At 38.0% G+C, this 24,815-nt stretch overlaps 1 protein-coding gene across 1 annotated transcript; it reads right to left on the bottom strand.

Annotated features, from left to right (window-relative positions):
* Positions 1-6,444: 6,444 nt before the first annotated feature.
* CHORDC1 (cysteine and histidine rich domain containing 1) lies at positions 6,445-24,487 on the bottom strand. The gene is made up of 11 exons (XM_008500539.2): positions 24,235-24,487; positions 19,616-19,665; positions 16,926-16,982; positions 16,294-16,454; positions 15,630-15,730; positions 14,624-14,682; positions 13,530-13,600; positions 13,196-13,301; positions 12,566-12,685; positions 11,537-11,599; positions 6,445-10,615 (listed from the first exon to the last, which is right to left on the bottom strand). Exons 1-11 carry the CDS (start codon positions 24,296-24,298, stop codon positions 10,469-10,471), a joined length of 999 nt encoding a protein of 332 aa, XP_008498761.2. The 5' UTR covers positions 24,299-24,487; the 3' UTR covers positions 6,445-10,468.
* Between the last annotated feature and the right edge of the window lie 328 nt (positions 24,488-24,815).

The raw sequence follows: 24,815 nt of genomic DNA, 5'->3' as shown, positions 1-24,815 counted from the left end.
CTGCATCAGTTTGTGGGAATAAAATCCTTTTTGTTTTATGGGGAATAGAACAGATGTGGTACTAAAAAAGACAGAATTAGAGAAACAGGACAATTATTATGCTATGGAAGGACTTTTTCTTATCACAAATGCCTTTAACTCAGACAAGGAAACCAGAAATTACTACAGTTCATTCTTTTGGGAAGTTATTTTGAGGGGTATATGTCACCAAGAGGAGTGCCTTTCGTTGACACTACTTCCAATAAGCCTCTCTGAAAGACAAAAGACTCTACACCAGTGCTTGTTGTGCTCATAATTCACTCCTAAATTAATTTTCACAAATCAAGCCTTAGGCACATGAGGTGGAAATTACACTTCTACAGTGCATGCTTTACCTCTTCTGTCAGAAAAAATAGTGCTCAGCTGACCTCATCAGCATGCACATAAGAGATGTAAGGAGTCAATGCTGAGAACATCAGCAGAGTGACTACATTTTTATTCTCTTTATCCTACTGGGGCCACTCATGGTTATTAAGTTGTTCATCTCCACATCTGCAGCTTCAGGTGTTGCTGAGGGATGATGATACTCTATGAATAGTGACTTTTTTTATTTCCTGAATTACCAATTCTTTCTGCTGCATCTGAGCTTTATCTTAACTGCAGTGGGCCCCCAAGGAAGGGTTGGGATATCTGCATGGTGGAAAAAAGTCCCTAGTGCCTCTTCCTTGTGAACATCAGCCTGCTTTGGAGTTGCCAGTAGTTGTTGCCATAGGATCATCAGAGGAGAAGGCAAATAAGTAATTTCCATTTAAAAAGAAGTATCTCATGAAAAGTACTTCCTCCTTCATTTACAGAAATCACTTTAATTTTACAAACCAGTTAACAACTGTTTCACCTGTAAACATACTTTTTCAGTGGTACTTAGCCTTTGAAGTCCTGTGCATTACCTTGCTGCTGCAAAAGATCAAACTATCTCCTTGTTTCTGTAAGCTGTTAGAAGCTGTAAGAATAAGTTACAGCTCACGTCAGGCTGAATGCACAGCTGGCATCAATTCTTTGTTCCTCTTCCCTACCCAACTGATGACTCTGTACGAATGTACAATTCATTGTGACCTTTTGCATCCTGAGAACAATAGAAAATAGCTTAAATCTTTCATTCCTATCTATAGAAGATATGTTGAGGGAAAGTGATATCCAAATCCTTATAAATAAAGAAACTAAAACACTTATAGATGACTTGTACTAATTGATTTCCATAAAATTTCATATTCTTGGTATTGAAAGGATCAGTTAGTCAAAGCTGAGATTGCCTCCTCTGCTTCAGTCTGCTTTTCTGTAGACAGGCAACCAACCAGCTGCTGCTTCCTCCCAGCACAAAGGCTGCTGTGTTTGTGTGGCTTTCAGATGGTGGGGGCATTTTTAAGGTTTTCCTTAGAAATGGGTCACACTGGGTCACCTATTCTGTCCTTCCTTAATTCCATTTGGATTGTTCATTCACTCAACCTGGATGAACCAATCTGTGAATTATATAGCTAGGAGAAACAGACCCTTCAGCCTGGACTGGGGTTGTAAAACGATTCGGCAAAATTAAACTTGGATGCCCAAGTATCACTTCGATATTTTGTTTGCCAAGTGCCTCTTTAGAGAGCCAGTTTCAGACAGTTTATTTGAGACTGGAAATATTATTCCTTGCCTTTGTAAAGGAAGCCATAATACCTGGTCAACTGACGGCTTGAAAGTGGGGATAACCTACGTGTTCCTTCATCCAGTTAAAACACTCATTCATCGCACCAGAACTGGTAGTAACTTAAAATAGTTAATCCACTGTGTTTTTCAATCAATCTATAAATAGAAATAGAACCATGTTAAAAAAAAAATGCTCTGCAGACCTTAATAAAATTCAAACATTCAAAACTTGTGAAAATTAAGTGTTTGGGGTTACCAGTGCTTTTCTCAAAACTCTGTAATTTAGTAACCTTTCCCCAGGTTGAGTCATGATTCAAGAGACTGCCTTTGTGGAGCAATGAATAAAAATTTCTCTATCCCAAGGATTGTGATGACTGAAGCACAAGTACACCAGCTGAAGAACTTTCATAAATCTCAGTAACCATACAGCTCAAGTGTTAGAACAGGGCGTTTGGACTTGTCTGGTTTTTGGTTCAGCAAAAGTAATTTGTCAAGTCCAGGTCAAACTTTTAAATTGCTTCAGTTGATCTAAAATTGCACTTTTTTTTTTCAACAGCCATAAACCCAAATGCACTGTGTGACTCAGTGCATCTATTAAGGAAAAGGCTTTAAAGGTCCTAAAGCACTTAATCAGCCCTTAAGCAGATGATCACAATCAGCTCTGATGCTGTATGCTGACTTTGCCACAGACATGATTTATATTATTCTGTCCTTCTGTAGACAGCCTATAAAATAATCTCTGCATGTTCATAACCAATGACCCTTTCTGAAGCTTTGGTTTCCTCAGCTCTGTCTCCCAAGCCATGTGTCTATGCCCTTTCCTGGATACTCTGGCAGCTCTTGCCTGCACTGAAACATCATCTTCCACTCATAGCTCAGCCAGAATTATCCTGGCATCTTGCCTGGCAGAAATGCAGGCACTTGTGTAGCATCACCACTTGCCAATGCAGAGGAGTACAACACAAGCATCCTCCCTGTCTTATTATGGGCAGAAAAAACCCCACCATTTATAAATAAAAACAAGCCTATTGTTAGTAGACTTGACATCTTAACTATGTAATCAATGAATGTTTAGTCTCTATTTATAAATAAATATAAATATAATATAACATATAATAAAATATAAATATACTATTTCTGACAAACCTTTCAATAACAAAGCAGTTAAAATGCTTGTGGGTTTTTTATCTTCCTGGAGTCTCCAGTACCATCCTATATCACATCTCTAATTGTCCCATGCCAATGGTCCTCTACACCACATCCCATGTCCCAGTTTCCAGGGTCCTTGATTTGTATCAGGCTTGTACTCCTCTGCATTGTGATGTCAGAACCATAAATAGTTGTTTTATGCAGAAAACCTGCTTGTTACTGCTATCTGTATTAAAAATATGGTTCCACCATCCAGCTATAAAAGGAGAAACAAAGGTAAAACAAATAAGGTAATAGCCACCTGGCCATGGCAATACTGTATTTATCAAGCTGTCAGCAGATACCAGCACTCAGGGACTATCTAGGGGTCACCCAGAAGTTTTGAAAGAATTAAGGATACCTACTTATAGCTACTTGTGTACATACTTAATATCTAGTCCTGGAAAAATCTAAGAAATGGATGGAAGGGACTAGCTTTTCTTTCTGCATTTTTCAAACTGCCCCATTTTAAATAATTCAGCCTGACTGGGCTTCAGTTTTGCTCCCATCAGTTACACTGTCATTTGCAGCCTGATAAACGATATCTGAAGATATCTGAAGACTTGGATATTTAGATAGGATTCAGACTGTAACTGCAGGACTCAGTGTTTACCTCTCAGACAGTTTTATGCTCAATTTTGTAATAGCAAAATCCTCCATCTCTCTCATAGCTGCTGCTGGTAGCTTTGTTCTGGTTTGCAGAAAACAGTACTTAGTATTTCTGTGAAGAACAGATATGAAGAAGGAAAGAAAAAATACAACACTGCAGGGTGCAATATACCCTATAAAACTTATGTTTACTCAAGTACCCTGGGATACTTTATTATAAAATTGCATTAATATAACAGAATTTTGAAATGCAAAACCTCATTATAATGCCACATGCTTTTGCTTAAAAATTGTGCACTCAGCATCTTGGTACTGCCACTCAACTACATTGAAATTTTGGCCACTTTTTGTTGTACCAGTCCCAACCACACTACAATCTCCAGGTAATGTGTATCAGCATAGGGGTTCAATAATAAATATAATAGACTTTCCTGTGTTCTTAAATATTATTGTGATGAAATAACAGCAAAAACAGAAATGCTGAACAATGTCACTGTGCTCACATAGCACATACCAACACAGCAAACCTTTACAGAGATAATATGAAAATTTCAGTGTTTTGGCTCATTCACATTTGGAGTTTTAAATTTGTATTATCCTTAGAAGGTTTTTATGAACAAATTAGTTTTTCTAGAAACATGGGAAAACCTTAATCTTAAAAATTCATTTTAACTACAGTTTAGTATTCTCCATTCATTTTACCAGCTTCATCTTTATGGCTGCTAACTGCTCTTGGAAAGCATAAGCATCTCGTTTAAGCTATAAATTATTAAGGAAAAATTAGTAACAGAAGTGTTGACTGACTTCCCATTTGCAGAACTAAGATTAAAGAATAATTCTGAAATGAACACTTGTTGAAGGTTTTGTTCATGAGTAGGCACTCCAAATGCTCACTGCTTTCACAGATTAAGGTGGAACATTTAAAGTTTGGGTTAATATTATGTATACAACAACATAATGATTACAAGGTGTTCTGATAAAAAATTGTTGTTAGAGTCTAGAAGACCACAGTATCAACTCTGCCTTTTCCACAACCTGATTTTCAATAAAGGAAGAACAAATTAGGTTAAGCATAGTAGGCTAGAAGAATATTAGGTTAGTTTTTCCCCAAGTACTGAATTCAGCAGTAATACAGCACTACCAATATTTATAATGAATTAAAAAACACGTTCCAGAGAACAAGGCTTCCAGAATAAAATATTGCAGATGGTTGTAAGGCAGCAGTTTTGCCTCCAGCTACCTTGGGATTACTTTTGTTGCAATGTAGCTTTTATTAGTATTTAACAAGGAAGTAATTTTTTGAATAGCTTTTCCCAACAGGTAAAAGAAATGTTTTATTTAAGAGGAAGCTTCATTCTCACACAGAAACACATTGGCTGAAAAAAACGCCACGTATTTTCTGGGTAGCCAGAATATCATAATACAGGCTGATCAGTGTACTGTATCCAGTTCTGGGCCCCTCAGTTCAGGAAGGATATCGAGGTCCTGGAGCAGGTCCAAAGGAGGGCAACCAGGCTGGTGAAGGGACTCGAGCACAGACCCTATGAGGAGAGGCTGAGAGAGCTGGGGTTGTTCAGCCTAAAGAAGAGGAGGCTCAGGGGAGACCTCATTGCTCTCTACAACTACCTGAAAGGAGGTTGTAACCGGGTGGATGTTGGTCTCTTTTGCCAGACAACTTTCAACAAGACAAGAGGGCATGGTCTTAAGTTGTGCCAGGGGAAGTTTAGGTTAGATATTAGAAAGAATTTCTTTACGGAGAGAGTGATCAAGCATTGGAATGGGCTGCCCAGGGAAGTAGTGGATTCTCCGTCCCTGGAGATATTTAAAAAGAGACTGGATGTGGCACTCAGTGCCATAGTCTAGCAACCGCAACGGTGGTTCAAGGGTTGGACTCGATGATCTCTGAGGTCCCTTCCAACCCAGCCAATTCTATGATTCTATGTTTCTATGAAAAACATAGATATATTTCACATGACTCCAGATTACAGGTAGGCTGTTCCTACAGCCCCTTTAGCTCTCACCAGCCTGATTATAAACTCATAGTTGACAGCAATCAGTAATTCTTTACTCCTTTTTATGTCAACATTGTGTCAGGAAAACAAAATGTTCAGTTCAACAGAAAAACATTGATTATATGAACAGAGTTTGAAATATGTGCTGCCTACAGAGAAGGCTTAAGGACTGTACCCACTGACCACCCACCCTTACTGTTAACATCCCAGCTTCCTAACAGTTACCCTCATCACTCTCTACAACTCCCTGAAAGGAGGTTGGAGCCAGGGGGGGTTCGGTCTCTTCTCCTAAGTAGCTACCAGTAATACAAGAGGGCATAGACTTAAGCTCTGTCACGGGAGGTTTAGGTTAGATATTAGGAAAAAATTCTTTACAGAGAGGGTGATCAGACATGGGAATGGGCTGCCCAGGGAGGTGGTGGATTCTCCATCCCTGGAGGTTTTTAAAAAGAGACTGGATGTGGCACTCAGTGCCATGGTCAGGTAACCACAGTGGTGGTGGATCAAGGGTTGGACTTGATGATCTCAGAGGTCCTTTCCAACCTGGGTGATCCCATGATTCATTTTGCATACTCAGAGAAATTGAATTTGCTTGACCAGCAATTTTTGGCTCAGAAACTGTGTATTAGTTTATAATATCTGTGACAGTATCTGGTTATCTTTGGTTAAAACACCTACCCCAAACTTTTCTCAAAGTTCCTATTACAGGCCCCCCTCTCTGATAAGCCACTTTCTCAAACTGCTCCAGAACTCAGCTACACTGATTGGGCTGTTGGGTTAGAGAGCAACCAGCAAAGACAAAATCCAAGTGGTGGGGAAAACCCTTTGCCATAGGGTTTCCCTACTATATACAGACTGACCTGTGGAAAATGCCCACTTCCATATTTTGACAGCCAGGTTGTTGTAACTCTAAAGGGAAGATCTCCTCCCTAACAGAGGAATTCAAGAAAAACCACGAATGCAACCCGCATGTAATAAGAATTTTATTGAGTACATTTAGAAAAAAACCAAAAACTAGAGCATGAAGATGTGAGATCAATTTCTGTATATAAGTTTTAGGCTTGTGCAGAATCAAACAACCATGCAAAAAGACACCTCCCTGCTCAGCTGCAATTCAAGACTCTTATAATGGCAAAAGTACTACCACCTGAAAACAGTGTTCCAGACACATAACTCATTAGAAAGGATCTCATTCCTGAACAGAGATTAAAATAATTTTTGTAGCAATAGAGAAAGACTAATGATTAAGAGGTACAGTATTTAGCCATTACTCATGCCATGTGTAAAGAATGCAAGCAAAAAATGCACCATTACATAGAATAAGTAGATTTTTTTTCCAAGGCAAAATTCCTAGTAAAACTAATCCCTAAACTACTGAAATGGTGACTTGATAATGTACATGTTCCAGAAGATCATCCAATGGAAGTTCTTTTTGTCAAGTTACATCAGTGCCATGTAAAACATAGAAGTCTGAGCAGCAGAACAGCCCCGTGCTTAACAATTTATTAACATTAAAAAGAAATTCCAACTGCTCCAAGAAATGTTTTTACACATATATGTAATGCTAGGTAGAAAAATGGGCTTATACATGGATGAAAGGATTACATTTGTATATCCATGCTATTTTTCAGATCAGAAAAGGACTGTGAAGGACAAGTTTTATATGCGTCTTGACAGTCAGTTCTGAGCTATGTAATACACTGTCAATATGTGTAACATGTAAACTGAACCAGCTTTAAAAGACCCTTTACTTGGAAAATATACCTAGAATGCAGCAAGTCACACAACTTCTGAAAACATGAAAAAAGGGGTAAATTTAACTGCTATTATTACAGTAGATACTTGTTTGAAATTTTATTATACGGTCTAAGTAATTAAAAATCCCTTTGTTAGGTTTTCAACATAGCTTTTGAGAAGAATTGTAATTGGTTTGGTTCACTACAGTTGGATTTCCCTTAACAACAGACATTACCAAAAAAAATCCCAAATTGCCACTGAAGTGTCAACTACCACTATCCATGTCAAGACATCTTTTCATGAAATACCAGGATCAAAAATTGATGTGTTGGAGACTGTTCTGAGCAACTGCTCAAAGCACTCAAATTCAGTAAGTTATACAGCTTTTGCAGCTTCATGGTGGATGCAGTTTTTTTCTTTTATTTTAAAAAATATCACAGGATACAGAAAACCAGGTTATTTGTAAAACCTATACCCTATACTGTCTTGTCTGTTAAAAGCTGGGATGTTGTGCTTGGTGGTTTTTTTTATTTGTTTGGGTTTTGTTTGTTTGGTTTTTTTTTTTTTTTTTTTAAACAACTGAATTTTAAAAGCAGTTTTATTGTCACTAATGGTGAAAGTCGTTATGGAACTCCTGAGATATCTTTAACTTTCTACTGAAAGTATGAACAAGAAAAGCAAGAATTTTAAAAAAAGCAAAATCAAAAATGAGGGCAATGTTTACAGGGACTTTCTTCCACTATCATCAAGTTGACCTGCCCACCAGCAGAATGTAGTTTGAAAGAGTGTAACAAAGTTACGGGGTCCCAAAGCCTGCACTAACATCAAAGGGTCCATTTGGCCACATTTTTCTCAATTTAGCCTTCAGTAAACTAAGGGAGCAGATGACTTGCTTAAAAAATTCTATTTTCCCAAGAAATACAATTTCCCTTGTAGGTCTTTTAAGTGGATTTTACATGATGTAAACTTACTGCATGCTAGGATGCAAATGAACTGAAAATGTATTAAGAATGTAGAAATCAATATATTTAAGGTATTTTTATATCCATATGGATAGACAACTTGTTCATTAAATTAGAACTTTATTCTGCCATTTAAACACTACTCATTTTACAGTCCAAGTTCAGAGTTCTGCACACTAAACACAGATGCCATGTTCCTAGCTACAGCCAGCTAGAATTTTTCACCCACTGAAGTGATTGCTCTATTACAGTAACATGAGCTCTCCTTGCTGGTTCAGAGCACATCAGGAAACAACTGTTCAGTTTTTAGAGGACTATTTGCAGGCACATGCTTTTGTAAGCTTGCACACTGCCACTGCAGTGAATATCCTAATTATCTTTTCATATGCACTGCAGTAGATATTTTCAAATGTATTAAAAAGAAAAGAAAAAAAAAAGAAAAGAAAAGAAAAAAAAAAAAAAGAAAGAAAGCATTATTAGAAGTTAATAGGATCTCTTAAGCATAACTTAGAGCTGGAGGTTTTTAATAGGGGGTTTAAAGAGTAAGTAACCACACTTCCCCAAGTCAGTGAAACAGGAATTTGAACCAATGGCAAAAAAAGCACTGAAACAAATTTCATAAATATAGTGCTGATGTTACTTTCTTGGAGTTTGGGGATGGTTTCTTTGCTACTCTATTTCCTACTACTTAAAGCATGAAGTATGATTTCAAGAACTGCTAGAGAAAGAACTCCATGCTCAAATCAAATTAATTCATATAATTGTTTGGCTTGGAAGGGATCTTCTAGGTTATAATACCTGCTTTTGGAACACAGTAAGAGTCTTTGAAATCCATACTTCAAAATGCTTTAACTGTGATCTATGTTTCTCTTGGTCTTATTCCAGGTCTACCAAGGTAGGTTGATGAGCATCCATGCATTTCAGCTGTGCACAGGACTGCTTGTTTACACAGATAGGTTTTGGTGTACATTTTCCATGACATATACCAAAACATTGCTTTTCCTTTGGCAGTGGCCTGAACTTGAGAAAGTATTTCAAGCAGAAAGAGAAAGCAACATGCATGAGTTGTTGCTTGGACAGAAGTCTCATCTTTAAAACTATCATGTTTTCAGCCACAAGTATTTACTGATGGAGAACTGAAAACAATGTTCTCATTCCTAATTACAATGTTTCCCTTACACTGCTCAAAATAAATAATATTTTAAAAAACTTTAGCTAAAGGTACTATTATTTAGACAGACATTTTAAAGCTTTTTGTTTGTTTCTCTTAATATTTGTCTTGTAGATAAATTTAGTTCTTAGATTACCATCCTCAGAAACAAGAGCTATGCATATCCACAAAGAAATTATTTTCCTGAGACACACCATGTACTGGCTTCTCCCACTACACATATCCACCTCCTTTGAAAAAAGATTCATAATTTTGAATGTTGTAGAATAGGACAGAATAGACATTCTAAAGACTCTCAAATATATACAGCCCTTTGGTCATTCTACATTAGTCTGCTGTTCACATATTCTTCACAGGTAAAATGTTATTAGTCAGTCATTTATTTCACTGACCATTCAATTTTATATTTAACAATTCAAATACTAAAGGTACAGGAGTAAAAAAAATAAATTCCTTCTTGCCAACTTTTTTTTTTTACTTTAATATGATATCCTGCTTTTATGCATGACAGATAGCAAAAGAGTCAGCAAGTACTGATATCCCTACCAAAATACCATTTATTCCATCCCTCCACAGGGAACAGGTATTGCAACAAACCTTACTTTCAGAAAACAAAAATGCAAGAGTTCTGTAAGTGCTCTTTCATATTCATGTTCATGCACATTTTTATTCTAGATGTAGAATTGCATGCTAATCTTTTAATACACTGAGTTTTGTTCCTGCATTCCTGTTTGCAGTGCTGAATTTAACACGTGCCACCCAGCAGATTGAGTCTAAACTGAACACTTGAAAAATTAGCACACACAGTGGACTGAAAACAGATCAATATGGACAGTCAGTGCATGGTAGATAAGGTTCAAGGGGCAATAGCTCTTTAGACTCTTAAGTCCCCAAGGAGACAACACTCCAACTGGAACAAATATAGTCATGGAAGTAAGAGCAGAAATAGCTATAACCTGTCAAGTTTACACCCCCATTTACTGTGCATCAAATTTCTTTGTGGGATGGAAGATATGATCTAGCTTATTTAAAAAAGAAAAAAAAAAGATCCTATATAAAATTTAAATACTTCATTACAGTAGCAAGTCACCACTTCATAATGGGAAATAACTTGTCTCTTAGAATCATTGTTGATTTGAATTCTCATTTTTCTGTTGTGTGTTAGATACTGGTAATTCAAGACTTGCCCATAATAGGGGCTCTGCTTTCCGCATAGTAAGCTCAATCTTTGTAGCAGTCATGTTCACGTAACTCCTCTTAACATCAATTACCTGGAACAGAAAACATATTTTACATTTCCATTATGGAAATACACTGTTACATGTTTGGGAATTAAGTCAGTAAGAGTGCCAAAGCACTGAACTTCAGTAGATGTTCAGGTGGATGTAGTTCCCACTGTTATCTAGAAAAGACAACACTCTGCCATTCCCCAGCTATGAGCACCTGCCTGTGCCAAGCTATGAACACACGGAGAAAAAGTCTTTGAGGAACAGCTGAGGGACTGGGTTTAAGTCTGGAGGAGGCTGAAGGGAGACCTTAGCACACTCTGCAACTACTTGAAATGAGGTTTGCAGGGAGGTGGTTATTGTTTCATAAGTAACTAGCAATAGGACAAAAGGAAAAAGCCAGAAGTTGCACCAGGGAAGGCTTAGAGTGGATATTAGGAAAAACTTCTTTACAGAAAGAGTGATCAAGCATTGTAACACGCTGCCCAGGGAAGTGGTGAAGTCTCCATCCTTGGAGCTGTTCAAAAAAACATACAGATACTTCAAGACTCCATTTAATGGGCATAGTTGTGTTGGGTTGACAGTTGTACATAATGATCTTAAAGGTCTTTTCCAACCTTAATGATTCTATGATTATACATATACAGGTCTAACACATACATCATCATGCAGTGAGACAGTGCCAAAGGTATTCTACAACACCACTATCAAGGTGTCAAGATCTCAGAACAAAACAGGACAGCAAGGACCTCAGGAGGTCACCTTCTGCTCAAAGTAGCAACTATGACATCATTCCCGATTACCTGGGGCATTGGAGTCAGATTTAGATGTAACTGCTGAATGACATGCAACTAAATTTCTTTCAGTAAGCAGAGTAATGAAGAAGGCCAAACTGTTTTCAGACAGCTAAGGGTTTGTGTTTCTTTTTTTTTTTTTTAAGTAGAAAGAAATTATTCTTATACTTACTCCCCATAATTTCACACTGCGATGAAATTCCTTTTCTCCTTCAAATACAATATGGATATTTACCTGAAGAGGAAAAACAACAGAAAATTCTGTCAGGCTAATAAAACATTTCAGACGCCAAGAATGTTTAAGCAAATTATATCACACTGGTACTCAGATCCCACAATGACCAAAGTGATCAAACTGTCCCTCAGACAAGGAAGTGAAAATTTCTTTTAACAGATTTTGATATCAAAGTCAATAGTGGAATAGTGGCCATATATACATCTGGGAAGCTGTATCTTTTTGTCTAAATGTGATTAAGTGATTAAGAGATCAGTGGAACATTTTAACACACATTTAATATTAGTAGCTGGGAATCTACAGGAACAATTTTATCATATGATTCATAGTATCTGCTGTTCAAGGCTCCCAGAGTCTCATACAAGTTGTGTTTTCATTAAAACCAGCAAGCAGTAATCAATTTTGCAGAAGAAAACTGATGAGAAGTTACGGATACGTATGAGAAATACACTAGTTAAATAATACTTTAATTATATTTAAACCATTCTTGTGATGTTCAACCTTTTTATGCATGGGTCAACATTACTGCATGTTCAAAGTGTTTATTTTTTTTCCTTTGGCTGTGTTATTTTATTTCAGAATATCCATGAAGGTTTTCATGCCTCACTACTTTTTGTTTCTGTTCAGTAATCACAAATTGCATTAAGCCAAATACAATTAAATTATGAATTTATAATTATTTACACATATGGAAATGCAAGTCCATCACACTTGGGGTTTTAATTGCTGAAGTAAAGTTTTATTGCAGATTTTAAAAAGACATAAAAGTACGGATTGCCAAATAGAAGCAGAAAAAAAAGCTACACATACCAGAACCAATACAAATGCCAAGAAAAAGTTGTTACTCAAAAGACTGTTATGCATCCTCTGCCATGTAAATAAAGCAGAAGCCAGGGTTTCCTAACTTCAAGCTGTGGTTAGACAAAAATAAGGATAAAAAAATTACTTTTTAAAGTAGATACTCACAATTGTGCTGTTTGCTTCTACATAGCTCAGATCAGGAACAGAGTTTTTAGCATATACAGAAATAGTCACTTCCCCTCCAGTCTGGTGCCAATCATGTCTGCAAGGGACTACTTTCTTACCCTATAAGAAGGAAAAGGTTTACAGAAAAGAGACTTAAAATTACATTCAGGAGTTTTGTTACTCAGGATACAAGCCCAAGACTATTTTGATAGTTATCACAGGCACCACTGCTCTCTTCATGCTCTTTCGGAAAGACTTCTAATAATTTTATTTTAAAGTAATGTATATAAAATGTATTCTATATGGAATACTATGAACATTCTTAATTAACAGAGAAGAAAAGACTGCTATTTTTTCCTGAATTTGCAAAAAGCACTTCTGTTATAAAATAGTTAGACTATATGTATCATTAAGAAGAAAGGCTGTACTCTTACAATGATACTGTATAACAGATTACCTTAAACTACACTTCTCTATGCCATGAATGTTCATAAAAGCCTTCATATTATTTCAGAGGTAGTGATCATTAACAATGCAAATATAGCAATAAATCCATCAAGCTACTTACTACTTTTCAGTATTAAACATTCAAAATGGGCAGCTACAGAATAAATAGTTAATGGTGCTCACCTCATCCTTTTTAGTCCATACGTGTGTTCCTGTTGTGCAGCCTTCTTGAGCTAAAAATGTATTGAAGTCAGATGTTTTTCTTTTACAACAACTCCAATACTTCATCCTTTAAAGTGCACAAAGTGATTAAAAAAGAAACAATAGTTAGGACACTACTGTGAGCACTTAAGGCTTTTCCTTTAAGCAACATTACTGTTAATTTAATATAACTTCTTCAACCATTATAATTTTTGACTGAAGAAGAAACACAGATTGAAAACAAGGCAAGATCTACCAATAGAGCAGGAATACATAATATAATTAAAATAAAAATTAAAGTTAACTGAATACTAACCCTTCGTGGAATATAGGTACACCAGAATGGTATATACACACTTCTTCTGTACTCTGTGGTCCTTGGTAAGTCTAGTAAAACAAAGTATTTAAAGTGTTTTAATGTTACAGGATGTAGACCAAAGGAAAGAACAAAACAGAACCCACAACAGTAACACTGAAATAAGTACCACAAAGCTTTTGAGTAAATAATCTACATCTAAATCTAATGCCTTGCCCTAGCTTTTCAAAATAACCTTTCAGCATTCATTGACAAAAGATTCCCTTGCCCTATAACAAGCTTTGCATTAGTTCTGTGGCGTACATTAATGATGACATCACGTATGATCATAAAGGTCATTTAAAAATACTGTGAATACTCAGAGAATAGAAATACTTGTATTCTCTGGAAATTTGTACAGGAAATCAAATTACATTTATCATTCATAAAACACATGGATTTTCAAAAAGAAATTAAACAACATACATTGTTGCCACTGAATATTGTACCAGTTCTTCGTAACACAAGACACTGCAATAAATTCTTTTCCCACCAGTTTCAGTAGAAAATGCAAAATCTCTCAGATGACCAGTGAAATTCTACTGTCCCAGTCTGTACAATGCAAAGATATCAGTGAAAATACCTTTCTTTTTAAATGACCATGTAATATGCAGACTAGAAGAGCTAGATGTGTTAGAACATTTTCTTTGTGGATTATGGCAGAAAGTATTCATTGATAACATCTGCAGATACTTCTGTCCTATATCCAGATTATAAGATAAATTCAAGGGTTACCAGTAAACCAGGTCTCAACAATATTATACTTAACATTTTAAGATAAAAAAAATCAGTATTATGGGTCTGGCATGCTTACTAATTACAAGTTCAGGACTAATTACAAGCAATCTTTCACTTACTGCATCCACAGTACAAAACAACTCACATTTATCCTTACTAAAATGGGTTATCAACTGTGCATTCATTAACCCTGATGGGCTTTGTGACATTTCTAAATCACTTGTAGAATATGAAAAAAACACCCAAGGAAAAAAAAACCAAACTGGATTCCTAATAGTTTAACAGCTGGGTTTAAGAGTGGAACTTGAAGCACTTACTTTTGAACAGCCTGCATTTTTACATGTCGTGCCAACCTTGATTTCATCACCGTCTTCCTCTGTAAAAAGAATCATATTATAGGAAATAGCCACTGAATTATACAAAGTACTAAATATTTTGCTTTTATTAAGAAATAAAGAATGCTAAGAAGTAGATGAGGAAAAAAACATTTTCCCAGATTGTCTATTTTCTGTCTGGTGCAGAGGTCTGCCAAAATGGCACATAGAAACAGAATTAATGTAAACATTTCAAAAGCTGTATTATCTAAGTATCAGATTCTGCCTTCTGTACCTTTAAACTGTTTTAAGTGAGGCAAAAAAAAAAGCACAACAAAATGAAGAGAATAATTACAATAATAGGCAAAGAGAGCAATCACTGATCTTGTTTAGTTTTTTTAAACAAAGTAAAATGCTCCAAGAAATGTCTATAAATACACCCAAGTAAAGAATTTGGATACCGAGTAGAAAGAAGAGTTAATGACATTTTGGCACAAGAACAGGACTACAAAATAACCACGAATATATGTTGAAATTCAAAAGTGTATTTTAAGAAGCAGAGTTTCTGGAAACAAATTCCAAATAAAATACGTGAAGGAAAAAAGAAGAAAAACAGAATGGGGAACCAACTACTCTTCAGGGGAATTTCATCAATTTATGAAAGGCTTTAGATGGCATAATGCTTGTGATAACATAGGAGTAAAGTTTGCTTCTTGCTTCAGTCACATATTCAGAAGTCACATGTTCCCAGTATGTCCATTCTAACCAGGAAATCTTACAAAACGGGCAACCTGATTATTTAACGACATCTGCTCCTAACACACAAGTCTCCACACTTCTCATGTCTAAACTTTGAGTATCATTCCCTATACTGGGAGGTGTTTCCCAGATTGTTAAGAATAAGAACATAATTACATGAAATAATCACCTCAGAAACAACAAAAGCCAGTATTTTATATATTTGTGTGACAATTAGTATCATATACCTACTTAACCTGCATATCTTTACCTTTTTTCTCTTCGTTTTCTGATGACAGTTTCAGTTTATCCAGTGCTTGCTTCAAGGAAGCTGACACCTTCAGCTGCAAATTTGTCATTGGCTCATCTGGGCTAAAAAATAAGTCCACGTGTTCATGTCAGCTTCACAAAAAATATTTTACAGGAGACAACAAAGCAGTAAATTTTAATCTTGCTATAAGGCAAGATGCCAACCTCCTTTACAGTAACATTTTTTAATGCCAATGCTTTCTGCTTATTGGTAAAAAGGAATAGAAATTTAGAAAACAATCTTGGAATTCAAGAGTAAATCCTAAATATGCTACAACATTAAAAATAAATCAGATCAAGTTTTCTAGATAAAAGCACCCTTAAAATATTTTATAACTGTTTAAAACACTAAACACAGCTGCTAGTAGCATAGTAAGCTATGAAGCTTTAGGAGTTTTTTGCTCCACATGAAACTAAATGTTGAGTGATCCAGTGCTACCTTGTTGTAATCAAAATTCTTTTATCTCATTTTGAAATTTAAGACAGCATCATCACTGCTACTATCAAACACAAGCTCCTCAAATTTGGAAATATTTAATTTATATGAGAGGTGCAATGCTGAACCAAACAAGCTTTAACTTGTTCAACTGGCTACAAATCTGGCAAAAGAATTTTGTATACTGTACCTGGGCCTTTTAATGGTTTCCAATGGTTTTGGTGCCTGAATTATGTGTTCTTGAAACTTTGGTTTCAGTTCAGCCAACTCCTTTCGTTCAGAGGTAGTTTTTACTTCTGGCTTAACAGGCTCAGGAGGTTTCTCACTATTATGGAAACCTTTTGTACAGCCCTGTTATGGAAACCATATTCATATATCAATACATGCAGTATAGTTTGTGTACACAATCAAAAATTATTTAAAATTTCAACAAATTTTCTCAATTTATTTCTTCAACCCCATCATCTGTTTAACCCACCCTAAACTGTCTGCAAAGGTCACCCTTTAACTAAAGTGGAAAACATCTTCATCTGGATGTATATTAAAGAAAAATGCATACTTTGCACAATGAAGCAAAGTAACAAAAAAAAATACTGACCTTCCTTCATTGTTAACAAGCATCTACACAGGTTTTGATAGTATTAAGTCATTGAAGTTTGAAAATGAGATTCAACTTCAATATTACATAAAGAACAGCTCAGGCAAGATTTAAGAGACTTTTAACAAAAGTATGAAAATTTTAAATGTGAGCATATGTACCATTTAGTATTTATCACTGCCATTTCACAAGTATAAAATTTGTACATAATCTTGATTACATACCACAATGCTTAGGAAGTCAGAAAAATCTGTTGTTCTTCTCTTACAACACGACCAACCCTACAAACATTTTGGAATAAAAGTAAAACAAGCATGACTATCTTACTTGGCAACAGTTTAAAAAAACAAAATAATTATATTCTGTTTAAAGACACAGCACATGATGATTAGAGATTTTCTTTTTTCCTTCTTTGGAAAACTCTCTCATCATGTGCATTTTTAACAGCCAGAGAAACCTGTAACAGCTGCCACTTCCAGTTCACTCACAGTGCCTTAACCAGGAAGTTCTGTAAACATACAGCAATATTTCCATGGCAATTTAGGTGTCAACTGTGTACAGCAGATATGTTACTTAAGTAACTGGTAAGTAAAACAAACACTATACTTAATATTAGGCTCACTGGTGGCATAAAGCACAGGCTCCCTTCTTAAACTGATGTGGAATTTTTTTTCCTTAAGCACTTTCAAGTACCCATTTTCCATGCCAAAGATGAGTATCTGCACTGCATAGCCATCTATCCAACTACATCAATCAAGAGCACTTTTTATTCTTTAAACCAGAAATCCTATTGTTTTTTGTTCACTGAAATCCTATTGAAAATTTTTTGTTCACTGTCATTAGTGTATCTTAGAACTCAAAGAACCTTATTATAAAGCAACAGGTTGACTAATACATGCACCGCTGATTTGAGAGCTTAAGCAGTGTGACACAAGGGGTTTCAAGTAGCTGGTTCTATTATTTTCATAGTTGAGGAGACAAAAGGTTCACCCTGCCCGCTTAGATTATCTAGAATTCATAATAGCAAAAAACTGCCCATGCAAAATTATGATAAAAATTTGATTAGATAAGATGAGGAGAGGGGGGGAAAGTAGCACTTGTTTTTAAAATGGTGAGTACATAAGGAGGACTAAACACAAGATTTTGAGGTAAATGTCTAATGCTATATGGGCTTGGGGAGGATTGGCTGGAAAGCTGTCAGGCAGAAAAGGATCTGAGGGTGTTAGTCAATATGAGCCAGCAGTGTGCCCAGGTAGCCAAGAAGGCCAAGAGCATCCTGGATTGTATCAGGAATGGTGTGTTCAGCAGTGATGGTGCCCCTGAGCTCGGCACTGGTGAGGCTGCACCTCGAGTGCTGTGTTCAGTTCTGGGCCCCTGTGCCACAAGAAATACATTGAGCTGCTGGAGGGAGTTCAGAGAAGGGCAACAGAGCTGGTGAAGGGTATTGAGAATAAGTCCTGGGAGGAGAGGATGAGGGAATTGGAATTATTTCATTTAGAGAAAGGAGGCTGAGAGGAGACCTTGTTGCTCTCTATAACTACCTGAAAGGAGATTGTAGAGGGGTGCGTGCTGGACTCTCTCAGGTAAACATTGATAGCACTAGAAGAAATGGCCTGAAGTTGCACCAGTGGATGTTTAGACTAGATCTGAGGAAGAATTCCTTTACTGAGAGTAGTCAGGCACTGGAACAGGCTGCCCAGGGAGGTGGTAGAGTCATCATCCCAGGAGGCATTTAAAAATCATGTAGATGAGGCAATTCAGGACACGCTCTAGTGGACACGGTGGTTTTAGACATGGTGATCTTAAACGTCTTTTCCAAATTTGAAGACTGTGTGATTCTGTCTTTAAATTAGGTAGAATTTTATGTACTGTGTTATGAGCACAACAGTAGCTTTGTACAAAATGAATTGTATTTTATTTGATCTTAGAGTGTCTATTCCAATTTGCCAACAGCATGATGGCTGATTCCACAGCAATACTCATAGGAAACATGCTACCCAGCACTCAGGCACAAGCTTCCACAAGCCCAAAAGGCACCACTTTAAGAGACAGGGATAAGATGCACTGCCAGTAGATACAGCTCCTAAAAACCAAGAAAGAAACATTTGCCCAAAAGCTCTGTTAAATAACAGTTTGGTGTCCTAAGAAATGCCACCTAGGCTAAATCTGTATCTGTATTAACACAGTAGACAATACTAGGCTCCGTTTCTGGTCACCAGTTTCTGGTCATACACAATTAGATTGTTAGAATGATTTCCCATATGTTTTGGTAGCTGTGTCTCAAAAAATTCTCTGTAGGTACTTCAGATTCACCCAACAGGTCCTGAAGTAGGAAAATAGTTTAATACAACAAATATGGGCTATGCTGTTGGCCTAAGCACCAGAGACAGGGATATTTAATTCACTAGTGAAGATGTAGAAGAATCCTGGATACCCGCATCCAAGGCACAGCCAATGAGTCTCAACCAACATTCCCATTTGGCCAATTAACAGAGGACAATTATTTTGTACAGCAGGCTAATGTCATAAACACATTAGTTCACTAGCCAGGTAAGACATAAGCAGCTGGTTTGAATTTCAAGCAGGTTAATGAACTGAGAGTATGACACCTCTCTGCCTCCAAAGACCTATCTGGAGGACCTAAGTAAACTGCTGAGACACAAAGTCAATCAACAGGAGACACATCATACAGATTTGCATGACAGTTGCACCATAAGAATACAATTTTAATTTCTTTTTCATGTCTGAATAAGTGTGCTTTTCTAAGTTCAGAGGGTTGCTCAAACATGACAGGATGAACCTCGGTTTCTACAAATGGAAGATGTGGAACTAAAAAGGAAAACAAGCAAGCATGCATATTGTTTTACAAATATGGAAAAAAAATTAAGACTTAAAAAGCTAGCTGCATACTTACTTTGAGTGCATCATGAAAGACTGGCACACCAGGATGGTATGTGCATGCATCTAGAAGAAAATTACAATTAGTAATGTTCAGGCATACCAAGAATCTTTATTCGTTCTCATTACAAAACCAGCAAGAATCTCACAATTCATGTGTGGCATGAGCTGTCCCACTTCCTCAAGTGCATATAATTATGATGGAAAATACAAACTCCATAGAACAAGCTTTCTGAGTACATACATTAAAGCTAAACAACCAAGGTTTTTTTTTCCGCATTACACAACACAAACCAGAGAGAAGGCATCTAAGATAAACTTCTGCTTTCATATGGAGCAAGTTAACTTTCTGTGGACCATCCCTTGTCTTCATCAGTAACCAGTCCCTACCAGTAATCCAGACAGATGTAAAATACCAGTTTACAGCACCAAATACATCCATTTGCACACGAACCAGCCTTTCAATTTAGAAGTACTCCGTTAAAAAATTCCCTTAACGCAAATCTTGAGTTCATTATTTTATCCATGACAATTTGCTTGTTCTTTTTTCAAAATTTATAGAATCTCAGGTTACTTGAGGGCTTGAACCAAAGGCCAGTTTTCCACATAAACAATTTAGACATGTCAATACTGTTAATTATTAATTGGTTCTGTACAGTCACTACACTGAAACACAATTTCCTTTGATGACTCTATATTCATAGATGTTCACCAACATTACAGCTTTTGATGTCACAACTGCTCCTTCTTTACCTAATGTTTGTATTTTTTCAAGTGTAATATCATTGCTCCAATTATGTAACTTCTCTTTGACATATACTGCATGGATGATGTCTTAATGACCTGATTCTACAAGTGATGCAAAACACTTGCTGCTTTTTAACCTTAAAGCAAAATTTTGTTGTTAGAAACAGCTAATACGAAAAGTAACACAAACAGTAATTTTTTTCATAAGCTTCCATAAAAAGAAAGGGTAAAAAACCATCACAATGCAGCTAATAGGAAGCAAAAAAGTGACCCCAAACTTTGTTTTTATTTTTTTAAAGTATGTCAATTTAAAAGAAATTTTGCATTCAGTGACTAAGTCTATAGCACTAATACAATCTTACAGACATGAGTTCCTAGCTTAAATCGAACAGCACATGTATTTGGGATATTAGTCCTTCAGCAGGACTTACAAACATATCCATCAATTTCTGCCAGTCACTTCAGGGTGAAAAGGTAGTGCTGGTAAACCAGGAAAATTTAAATAATAACGAATTCCACTCATCATCTTGATGCCTTCAAGTAGCTCGGAAGCTAGGAACCTAATGCCACCTAATTTCTCACAGTGCTGGAAAAAAGATGACACATAGAAAAGAGAACATACATGGTATGGCAAGAGCTTATAGGTAGTTCACAAAGAAAGGCTCAACCTAAAAATGGAAAGACGTGGAGAAGACAATTGTAGGTGCATTTCATGCACCTCTCTCTTATGAGGAAAGGCTAGGAGGGCTAAGAATCTTTAGTCTGAAGAGAAGGCTGAGGGGAGATTTTATCAATGTCTACAAGTACCTAATGGGTGGGTGCAAGGATAGAGCCAGACTCTTCTCAGTGGTTCCCAGTGACAGGACAAGAGGCAACAGGCAAAGCTGGAACATAGGTAGTTGCATTTAAACCTAAGAAAAAACTTTATTATGAGGGTGACAAGTCACTGGACCAGGGAGGTTGTGAAATCCCCTTCTCTGGAGATACTAAAAACCCACCTGGATGCAGTCCTGTGTAATGTGCTCTAGGGAATCCTACTTTAGTGGGAGAGCTGGACTAAATGATCTCTAGAGGTCCCTTCTAACTCTGATGATACTGTGGTTCTGTAATTTACAAGAATGGAGTTTGAACTGTGGGGATCAGACAAGATTAAAGAAAAGCAATTCTGAGAACACAGACTCCAAAAAAAGAAAAAAAAAATAAAAATCTAAGCTATCATTTCTTTCAAATACAGCTCTCACACAAACTGCCTCAGAAATATCTAAGGTAAGTTTTCATCTACTCTGTGATCTTATTTATTCTGCAGGTGCAACATCACCGAGCTTGAACTTAGGAAAAAGGATACAAACAAGCATAACAGAGTATGTACTTCTATCCTGCCAAACAATCAAATTAAACTGCATTAAGAAAGATCAAAATTATAGGCTAAACAAAATACCCACCCTACAGTACAGTGAAGAAATTGGGACAAACAAGTATAATGGATATAATGTCAGCCAGGTTTTGCCCACCATCTTTTTAACTGTCACTTGGCAGTCCTACTTTCAAACTTTGGCCAAAGGGTGCACGTCTTAGCTCACACCATGGTTTTATTGACAAAATCTGAGCTGGCCTTGAAATGGACTGGAAAAGTTCATATGCTCACTCACAGGTGAAAAAAACCACAAAATAATCAAGAACCTACTACCACTTTCAAAGTTCTACCTCGTACATAAGATGCTTTATAAGCCTTAACAGTATGGAATAACTAGTAGTTAATGTATTAAAATGAATGTAAAACTTGTAACTTGCCAGGCATGCCATGGATGAATTCTTAACTTTGCTCTCAGCCACACTGTGTAGACATACCTTTAATGCCTTTCCTCAGGCTGTTTTCTCTGCCTCTCTTTAGGAGACATACAGTCCTTCATGTCAGCCAGTTGCCACTTGCTCATTTTATAAAAGCAAAGAGAATTTCTACGGAAAATACATACCTGTATTATTTCAGCCATAAGATTATGAAGAGAAGGTTAATAGCCTCCTACATCAATAACTGATATGGGAATAATTATACTGCAGGTTGAATCAAGGCGAAACGCCTGAAAGATTCAAAACTGCTTTGGGTGAAGAAATCCTTATCTTCTACCTATTTTCATCCAAGAATACGTCCTAATAATATACTTTCCTAAGCTTAACTATTAGATGATGTCAATGCAAATACTTGGTGTTTAATACAGGTACTGGCTTTAATCCTCACAATATTTTGGAGGTAAATCCAAACACAGTTCTGAAACACACACAAACATTTGAGCTGGACAGTGATCCACAACCAAATGTGTATTTACATGCCTAAGCAGTAATAATCTAATTGACTTTGGTGAAGTTTATCCATGCTGAAAGTTACAATCATTGTGCTTCATCAGCAAATGTCAAGCTTGGTTTCCTGAAGTGGTCTGGGATAACCACATTTACCTTTAGAACCGTAGTCTAGCGCATGGTAATTCCATAAGTGTTCCAGTCATTTACCAAAAAAAAATTCAGTAATTTTTTTTTTTACCAATTCAAGCACCACACAGTTATCATTATGCCCAGACAACCAGATTTTCTACTACTTGATCACACAGAAATGTGGCAAAGCACTGTGATTTTAATAACTAGTATAGGTCATGAAGTCCCAGTGAGACTTTTTTTATACGAAACACCTATCTGCTTTGTCTTTTGGGGCAAAGGGGCACAGGGGATGGTGGTGGAAGACATCACTGAATGGAAGCACTCCACAACTGTGCCTGCTTTCATTGTTACAACTGTTAGCAAGTTTTACTTAAAATGCTGCCCCTTTCTCTGGAAATACTTAGCTCACAAAAATAAACACACTTCATGCCAAGGTTTTTTATCACAGAATATACACATGCTACAACACGTTAGTCTCCTTCTAATACTGTGGATCATCAAAAAATAAGCTAGTGCAGAGGACGTTCTAGAAATTCAGCCAGTGGGGTTACTTTACAAATTTGTTGAGGACAAGCTTGCTGAAAACTCGGATCACCCTTTATGCAGCCCTCGTGGAATTACGAACCTAAAATGACAGCGCTTGGAGGATGTTTTACCAGGTACAGGATTCTCAGTAGACAGAAGCACAGCAAGAGCACGTGGCAAAGCAGACACACTCTTATTTTAAGATACGCTAATTACCTGCTGCAACTTTACATACTACACTTAAAAACAAAAAAACAAAAGTAGTTGATAACACCCAAAGGCCTTCTATGCTGTTGCTCAAGTTCTCTACTTTCTATCTTTAGAACACATGACAGTAAAGTACAAAACTGCTTCTTATGGCTTCTTTTCCCTCCTACTGCTGAGAACTGTTTTATTATTATAACGAACCTCAGAGCCAGGCTCTTCGCCAGCCCCGTTTTTCCGCATTAGAGGGACGAGAGCTTCCAGCCCGGGCGGGTTTCGCTGTCCAGCCGCAGCGGAGCAGCCCCCCCAGCAGCGGAGCATCGCCTCACCACCCCGGACATCAGCCCGACAGCCACCCAAAGCACCGCATGAACAAGAATTTCTCCGGGGGGGAAGCTGGGTCCAGGACAGGGTTGTAATAGACAGACGAAAGCAGAAGGGACAGATCTCACACACACACACACACACACACACACACGGCTTTTCCTGTCCCCGGCGGCCTGACAGCTCTGCACCGCGGCTCCAGGAGCAGGGGAGGGCACACAAGACGGTGGGCACGCCAGGCGCCTCAGGTCGCCCCTCAGACCCTCCCTGCAGACCCTCCCCGAGAGGCCCTTCCAGAGACCCTTTTTCTCGTCCCCCAAAACGAAGGCAAAAGGGGTGAACGGAGCAAGAAGGACCCCGAGCTCCGCACCGCTCCCCTCCCCCTCCTTTCCCTGCCGCTCTCACCCTCCGTGTTGGTTTCGGGGTCGAAGCGTTGGCCGCAACCCCGGTTGTAGCAGAGCAACGACATGGCGGCGGAGCGGGCTCCGGCGCGACTGCGGCGCTTCCTGCCCCCCCCTAACCCCCGGGTCGGTAGCGCGGTGCCCGGCTCAGCGGGAGGAGGCAGCCGGAAGCCGGGACAGTGCCGGGGGGCGGAGCGCCTTCTTCGGCGGAAAGAGACAGCCGGAGCCTTCCTGAATTTTCACGAAGCTTCGGGGGAAGGGGAGAGCGGGCAGCGGCGGTTGCGCAGGCGCTGCCAGAGGGAGAGGAGGAGGGAGAGGAGGAGGAAGTGGAGGAAGGCCCCGGCTGGCGGGGCGCCTGCGCAGCGCGAATGCGGGATGGCGCCGGGGGTCGGGTGCTGCCGGCGGCTCCTGACCGGTTCGTCGTCCCCAGGGCCCTGTGGCGCCGAGCCGGCCTCCTCATAGCCCTGCCCGGCGGCTGGGCCCGAGGGTGCTGCGGGATTCCAGCCCGGAGTGCTCGGCGGTGGAAGCTCCCGTGATCGGCGTTTGCTGTGCCGCGGCCTGGAGGCCTCAGGAGCCGGCCAGCAC

Source organism: Calypte anna, chromosome 1 (assembly GCF_003957555.1).
Source record: "Calypte anna isolate BGI_N300 chromosome 1, bCalAnn1_v1.p, whole genome shotgun sequence".
NCBI classification, from domain to species: domain Eukaryota; kingdom Metazoa; phylum Chordata; class Aves; order Apodiformes; family Trochilidae; genus Calypte; species Calypte anna.
The sequence above is the reverse complement of the archived record's forward strand: the minus strand, read 5'-3'. Positions and strand labels throughout refer to the sequence as shown.